At 41.1% G+C, this 7850-nt stretch overlaps 1 protein-coding gene across 1 annotated transcript; it reads right to left on the bottom strand.

The window, feature by feature from the left end:
• Positions 1 to 1631: 1631 nt before the first annotated feature.
• LOC308435378 (putative sperm motility kinase W) lies at positions 1632 to 4032 on the bottom strand (the record flags this gene model as incomplete). The annotated part of the gene is made up of 2 exons (XM_080942637.1): positions 1632 to 2696; positions 4024 to 4032. The coding sequence occupies 2 exons, from the start codon at positions 4030 to 4032 to the stop codon at positions 1632 to 1634; spliced, it is 1074 nt and encodes a 357-aa protein (XP_080798763.1).
• Between the last annotated feature and the right edge of the window lie 3818 nt (positions 4033 to 7850).

Genomic DNA, 7850 nt, shown 5'->3' with positions numbered 1-7850 from the left:
GAAAGCAGGTCACACAGGCTGAGTGGTCTCCATGATGGAAGCACTCTGACTTTCTGTGTTCTCTAAACCTCAGTGCACGGTTCTTGAGCCCAGCAACGAGTTTCCTAACACTGTCAGGAAGACAGAAGCCTGGACTTTCTCTCACACCTGAAGCCCACTTTCTATGTCCGCCAATGGCACTGCTGTCAGCTACATACAATGTCCCAATCCTTCTGGGGCTGACTCTCAGGAGGATGGCTAGTTCAAATGTTGCTGCACCTTTAGAGTGATACCTAAGGCAACTGGTTATTGTGAGAAACCATGAAGGTGCATCCTAGGTGAGCACATGTGTAGGAATCTGAATAGAGACACTTTGAGTGTCCTGTGGCCTGCACAGTAGCTGCCTGAGACAGCACATTTACTGAATGATTAGGTAAGCCATCAACAATGCTGCTGTGTCAGGAGGCTTCACATTTCTGTGTTCTGGAGCAGGCATTTGTTGTGCTCATGGGGAGCACATTTCTTCTTGTTGGTATTAGGGCAAATGATGGGACGAAAGGACAGTGTAGAATGTGAGAGGTGAGTGTGCTGGGAGAGTCAGTTTGAAGTTCTGTTGCCTTGAGTTTGTTGACTGTGAAGATCCTCTGGCAGCTCCTCAGCCCTGGTTTCAAGATGGTTTGAAAGATTAGAATGCTGCTGTCTGCCTAGGCTCTGAATGCCACAGTGGAGAATAAGGTGACATTGACACCATTTCATCTCTGAGCAATGTAAGACACCTAAAAACTGGGAATCCACATCTGATACCCAATGTAAGAAACATAGCAGCAATGTGAGAATTCACAGGGCTTAGTACACTGTGCCTTCCAATTGAATTATAGAAAGACATTGATATGGCCACCTTGTATCTCAACCATTGTCACTATTTCAAGCACTAGGTCTCCAAGCATAATCTCTACCTGGATATTTTCCCCACAGACGACAGGTATACATGCCCCCTTTCACTCTGGCTGTACCCACAGACACTTGATGGTTACTGCTAGTTCAGTTGCCTTAGATCCCACCTAGGCATTCTCCAAAAAGGTTTTTTCCTCAGATGTTAAGGATCAGGGTTTAATCCAGCTGAGATAGAAATAATTTCTGAAAATAAGCTTATAGCACCCTCTAAGAGTGTGGTAAACCTCTAGACCCTAAAGCATTAATAATTCAAGAGCTAAGAATGCAGCCTTGTGGCAATCCTTGGTATTTAAAAATCATTATGTTTAATCTTTACATATCAAGAAAACTTCGACATTTCCATATTACATTTATTTTATATGTATTTTATGCTTATCATAACTAGTAAATTTAGAGTACTATCAAACCTATAAAAATCAATTAAGTACTAAAAAAATATTTTCATATAGTTTTATGCACAAATGCTTTGAAAATCTGTATATTTATCTGTTTTTTTTTTAAAAATAAGTTTGTTTATTTTTTAAAAGACCTGAAAATCAATTGCAAATAAAAAAGAGAAAGAAAGAAATCTTGTCATCCCGACAGACTCCAAAAAATACATCTTTTTGATTTTTTTCCAATAAGAAGACATGAATAAAACAGAGACAATAAAATTCAGAGCTGAGATGCATCCCCACCTGGCAAACTTGCTTACCTTCTCATCGGGTTTTTCTCACTATCTCCTCCAGGGGAGCCATTTTTTTGGAGAATGGATGTTGCCATTTTTTCCTTCGTGCACAGGGAAAGCAGCAGATGTTGGAGAAGCGATTCCGTATCCACCTACGAAATTTCTTCAGTCGCCCAATCTTCTGACAGGGAGATGTTATTTCAATTTCAGAGTCTTGTGAAGTAGTCGGGAGTGTTTCGATTTCTAATACGTTGTTACACACACATGGGCCAGCCACTGCTCTTGAATGTGGGACACTGCTAGAAGCTCTGCTCTGCTTACAGGGGTAATGCAGAGCAATGGGAGGCAGGGACACACTCCTGGCCAACTTGTGTCCCGATGGTTTCAGTGGAACAGGCCCCTGCTCTCCTGAGGGCCTGATGTGGAGGAGGCCAAAGTTTGGCTCACTGGCCCTTCTCTTTAGGGGAAGAGTATGTGTTGGGGATGCGGATGGTGTAGGACAGGGATCCACAGCCTTGGCTGAAGAGGGAGATCCATGCTTATGCCCTAGGTCTACATGTGCTTTTAATGTTAGATATGCACCCATTGGTGCATCGTATTTCTTTTTGTGCAGGGAATTCAAAATCTGGATGGCATTGTATCCCATGTCACACAGCATATCAATGATTTTGAAGTCTGGGTCTATCTTGGTCGAGATGGTTATTTCGCACTTCCTCACCCATGGATGGTTTTCAATTTCTTCGATGGAAGGCCTCATCTCTGGGGGAACCGTGAGTACTTGGTGGATCAGGTTCTCCAGTTGTCCAGAGAGGAAACGTGGAACAGCATAGGACCCCGTTACAATATTTTTACTGATCTCTTTAATAGTCTTTCCTCTAAAGGGGAACAACCCAGTAGTAATGAAAAAGAGCAGTACTCCCAAACTCCACACATCCGACTTCTTTCCCTCATAGGGTTCACTTAATATAAGCTCTGGGGCAAAATTTATTCTGGTTCCACGTGGTACTTTCAGTAATGTCCCAGGTCTGCATCTCCTGGCTAGGCCAAAATCTATTATTTTGATGTTACCTTTGGCGTCTCTTACTATGTTATCCGGCTTGATATCTCGGTGTACAATATCTCGTTGGTGGCAGAATTTTAGTCCCGAAACTATCTGTCCAAATGTTTTTTTTGCCTCCTCCTCCGACAGTCGGCCTTGGTCTCTTACTATTTCAAGTAAGTTTCCTCCCGGGACATATTCCAATATGAAATGTATGTTACTTGCTGTTTCTAAGACTTGGAAAAGGCGAATGATGTAAGGATGTTGTAGTGTCTCCAATATTGCTCTTTCAGTCCGGATCCACCTGATGTTGTTCTCATTAATCTGTACCATTTTGATGGCAACCTTGGCCTTGGTTTTCTGGTGCCAGGCCAATTTCACAGTGCCAAATGTACCCTGGCCAAGTAAGAAACCCACACTATACTGACTTCTCAAAGTCTCTGTTTTGAAATTGCTGTCCATGAGGCTGTTCCCTGTGCTCTGGTGCACAGTGGTTGTGAGATAATACAACCTGAAAATGAACAATCTAGTCAACTCTGAACGAGTCCCACAGGTCACCCAAATCAGCTTCCTGCTCTATCTGGACAAAACTCACAGGCCAGTCCACAGTCTTATACTGAGGACATTCACTCTTCTATCACAGTGGTTCTTTGTGAGGTCAGAGCATGAACTTCACCATGAAGATAGGGTTATCCTGCAGTGTGGCTGTTTCCTCTCTGAGCCACAGGGACATTTCTACTCTCATGAAAATGAGACTATCCTCTATCATCTTCTTCAGCAGATCAAAAGACAGATATTTACTTGTTTAGCAGTTACAGGCTGCAGAGGGCATCTGCTGCACAAGGGAAGTGCATTAAAGCTGCAGCCAGAGAGAGAGCTTTGGTCAGCTCTGCACCCTCCAGCTCTTTAGTCTCATGAGCCTCCAGTTAGAGGAGCAGCACCTGGGAGGTGCACTGAAGGTCCAATAAGAGAGCCCTTGTTTAGTCCTCTTCAGGTTATTTATTGATTAATTTATTTATTCCTATCACTTTCCAAAATAAAGACAGTTAATGATGAGTGCTGGGACAGTTCAGAAGCCTCCCTCTGCAAATAAGGAGGCCCAATCAAAGTGCAATGATCAAACAGGAAGGAAGCACTGGGACTCAGAGCAGGAAGGGCCCTGGACTCCCCAGTGGGAACAGTTTCTTCTTGCCTCTACTACTTTACCAAAACTCTTCTTCTTGCCTTTGTTCTGGGATCTGTTTCTTTTGTTGCAACCTCCCATTCTTCCTCTGAACTTTGTCTGAAGTTCCTCCTCCTCTTCACTGTTCCTGCCTGTGTTTCTGATAGTTCCTGCATCCACAATGCTGTCCCCTGAAAGCACCATGTCTGCCATCCTGCTTACCTCTGTCATCTAGATATTCTTCCAGAGTTCCTTCCCAATGATGGGTTCCTGGTCCCTGGATCAGGCAGGGCAGGGGCGCACTTTCTGTGTGCTCTCTGCAGGGATTTCTCTGCCCCCTGGCTAGTCGGAACCCCTTCTCCTCAGGCTTGTATCTCTGGGTCTCTGCTGGTCCTCGTCAAGACTCCTCATTCTCTGATGAACAGCTCTGAACCACCATGTCTACCTTAGGCAGTACCAGTGGTTGCCACCAAGACTCGAAAATTGCCATTGAAACACCCTTCAGTGTGATTTCCTTTGGCTTCTTTGTAATGTAGCCATGTACAGACTGGACATCGTGCTTTATGAATGTGTTAGGCAACAGCTCCTTGACCTCCTCCTTTTTATCAGAGAAGATGGGTGTGTGCCATAGATGACCACTGTGCACTCAGATCACATCCCTAATCCTCACTGCCCTCTCTGTCCTGTGACACTTCATCTCCAGGTGTCCACAGTTATGGCTGCTTCCTGAGTCTTCATCCCTATCAGGTCCAGCTGTTTGTGTGCACATTTTGTGTATTTCTTCAAAACATTAAAATCCCATGAGGTCAAGTTTCAGAGAAAAGGCAGTGTTTGCGAGTTGTCTTCAAAAGCTTTCTTATTTGCCACACATAAAATTTCTTCCACCTGATTAGCAAAACACGTATCCAAATAGTATTACCACAACCTGGGGTTTCGAACATAAATCACCCCCACTATGCACTCCTTCAAAATGACCACCTTAGGTAGTTCCAACCGAAGAACAATTTACTGATAGCTTTTTGCTGATGTCACTGTAGCCTCTGGTCATTTGATTTGCTAGTTCTCTTCTAGGTCCAGGAATAGAACCTGAGGGGCTTGGCTTCACTTCCTCTCTTGTTGCAGACCATGAAGTTTCTCAAAGGAATAGCAAAGGAGAATGTCTTCTTGGTTACTGTACATGGCTAGGCAATTAATTCTTTCCCACTGTACACATGGTGGAGTGTCCTGGCTTGTGAAGGAAATAGGAAGTTCACCCCACAATCTTTAAAAGTCTCTTCAGATATTGAAAACTTAAAAGAGAGTTCTTTCTTTGTGCCCCATGGGTATTTCCTTTTCTGTCTCACTATTACTTTCTTCACTGGGAGCTTCACTGAGTTTGAGTTTGTTTTAGAATGGCAGAGTCCATTCCTCAGCCTGAGGATTTTCTATCCCACATTTCTATTGGCTTCCTTCCCTTTATTCTTTCCTTTGGTCTCAGGAATGGTTGCCTCTTGATGAGAAAGCTCCTTTGTTTGTATCTCTGGTTTTAGCAGTGGCTGCTTTCTTCCCAAGGGCTCCTTTATCTTCCTGAAAACTTTGCGTTTAGAAGCAGAGTTGTCTTGAGGCTCCACTTTCTACTCCTTTGCCTTCTTGTGTCTGTGTCTGTCTGTGTCTGTGCCTGTGTCTGTGTCTGTGTCTGTTTTGGTGCCTGTGCCTGTGCCTGTTCCTGTGTCTGGGTCTGTGTCTGTGTCTGTGCCTGTGTCTGTGTGTGTCTGTGTCTGTCTTTGTCTCTGTGTGTCTGTGTATATATATTTATGTGTTAACTACATCAAGCCATGAATATGAGAGATTTCTAATTTTTCTGAGGTCTTCTTTGATTTTCTTTTTGAGCAAATTGAAGTTCTTGTCCTAAGGATCTTTTACTTATTTGGTTATTTTTACCCCCAATATATTTTATATATTTCTGACTATTGTGAAATGTGTTGTTTCCCTAGTTTCTCTCTGAACAAATTTCTCATTTGTAGAGAGGAAGGATGCATATTTATTTTAGTTAATTTTATCACGTTGCTGAAGTTCTTTATGGGATATAGAGGTTTTCTGGTAGAATTTTCTAAGTTGCTTATCTATACTATCATATCATTGGCAAATAGTGATACCCTGACTACTTATCTGACAAGTTGTATCCCCTTGATTCCATTTTGTTGTCTTATTGCTCTAGGTAGAAGATTGAGGCCTTTTTGGATAGATACAGGAGAGTGGGTCTTGTTGACTTCTCATTCATCTTATTGGGATTGCTTCATGTATCTCTCCATGTTATTTGATCTTGCCTGTTGCTTTGCTCTATGTTGCTTTTATTATGTTTCAGTTTGTGCTTTCAATTCTCGGTCTTTCTAGTACTTTTAACATGAATGCCTGCAGTATTTTGTCAAATGCATTTTCAGCATCTAGGGAGAGAACCATGTAATTTTTTTCCTTTGGTTCATGTTTGTAGTGGGATAATTTAATATATTTTCATATATTGAATGACTCTTACATCCCTAGGATTAGGGCTAATTGATCGATTATGGTAAATGGTGTGTGAGATGTTTTCTTGGATTGAGTTTGTAAGAATAGTAATGTGTATTATTGGAACAACATTCATAATCAGAATTGGTCTGAAGTTTTCTTCCTTTGTTGGGTCTTTGTGTGGTTTAGGTATCAGAGTAATCATGCTTTCATAGAATGAATTAGGTATTGTTCCTTCTAATTCTACTTTAAGGAATGATTCTATTTTCTGGAATTCTTTTTTATGGAACACATGGAGTGTTGATGTTAGGTCTTTCTTGTAGGACTGGTAGAATTCTGCTCTAAAGCCATCTCTGTTGGGCTTTTTGAGTTGGGATGTTTTTAATACCTTCTTCTATTCCTTAGGGGATATGGGACTGTTTATATAGCTTATCTGCTCTTGATTTAACTTTGGAACTTGCAGTCGTGAAAATAATATATTTCATCTAGATTTTCCAATTTTGTTTAGTACAGACTTTTGTTGTAGGATCTGATGATGTATTTGAATTTTCTGGGTTTCTTGTGTTACTCTTTTCATTTCTGATTTTGTTAATTTGGATACCTTCTTTGGGTCCTTAAGTTAGGCTAGGGATTTATCTCTCTTGTTGTTCTCAAAGAAACAGTTTTTGGTTTTGTTGATTCTTTCTTTCATTCTCTTTGTTGCTATTTGGTTGGTTCTGGCCCTGTGTTTGACTATTTCCTGGCATCTACTACTCTTGTGTGTGTTAGCTTCCTTTTGTTCAAGAGTTTTCAGATGTGCTGTTAAATTGCTAGCTTAAGATCTCTCTGATTTCTTTACCAAGGTACATAGTTCTATTAATTTTCCTCTTAGCCCTGTTTTCATTATGTCCCATAAGTGTAGGTATGGTGGTTCATCAGTTTCATTAAATTTCAGTAAGTCTATAATTTCTTTCATTATTTTTTCTCTGGCCAATTTACCACAGAGTAGAGAGTTGTTCCGTTTCCATAGATATGTGGGTTTTTCTGGTATTTTCATTATTGTTGATATCTAGTATTTGTCAGTGGTGATCTCATAGGATGCACTGGACTGTTTCAATAAACTTGTATTGTTTGAGGCTTGTTTTGTGACCAATCATATGGTCAATTTTTAAACAGAAACCATGGCCAGATAAGAGGGAGATATTTCTTTTGGTTTTAGGTTGAAGTGTCTACTTGTTAAATCTACTCGGTTCATGACCTCTCTTAGTTTCATGGTATCTCTGTTTAATTTCTGTATCAAAGTCCTGGACATTAATGAGAGTGAGGTATTTAAGTCTCCCAGTATTATTGTGTGAGATTCAATGTGTGTTTTGACCTTCAGTAAAGTTTCTTTTATGAGTGTGGAATACTTTGTTTTGGGGCATCAATGTTCAGGGAGTGTTTTTTTCTTTCTTTTTTTCTCTTTTTTTTTAATGTCTCTCTCCAGACTCCCATGCTAAAGATGTACGAAGTATGTAGTCAGAGCCTAAATAGTTATTTTTGTGAAGAAGTTCCTGACACAACTCTCTCCACAGTATAGTGCTGTT

This window comes from Micromys minutus, assembly GCF_963924665.1.
Source record: "Micromys minutus genome assembly, contig: SUPER_22_unloc_1, whole genome shotgun sequence".
NCBI classification, from domain to species: domain Eukaryota; kingdom Metazoa; phylum Chordata; class Mammalia; order Rodentia; family Muridae; genus Micromys; species Micromys minutus.
The sequence above is the reverse complement of the archived record's forward strand: the minus strand, read 5'-3'. Positions and strand labels throughout refer to the sequence as shown.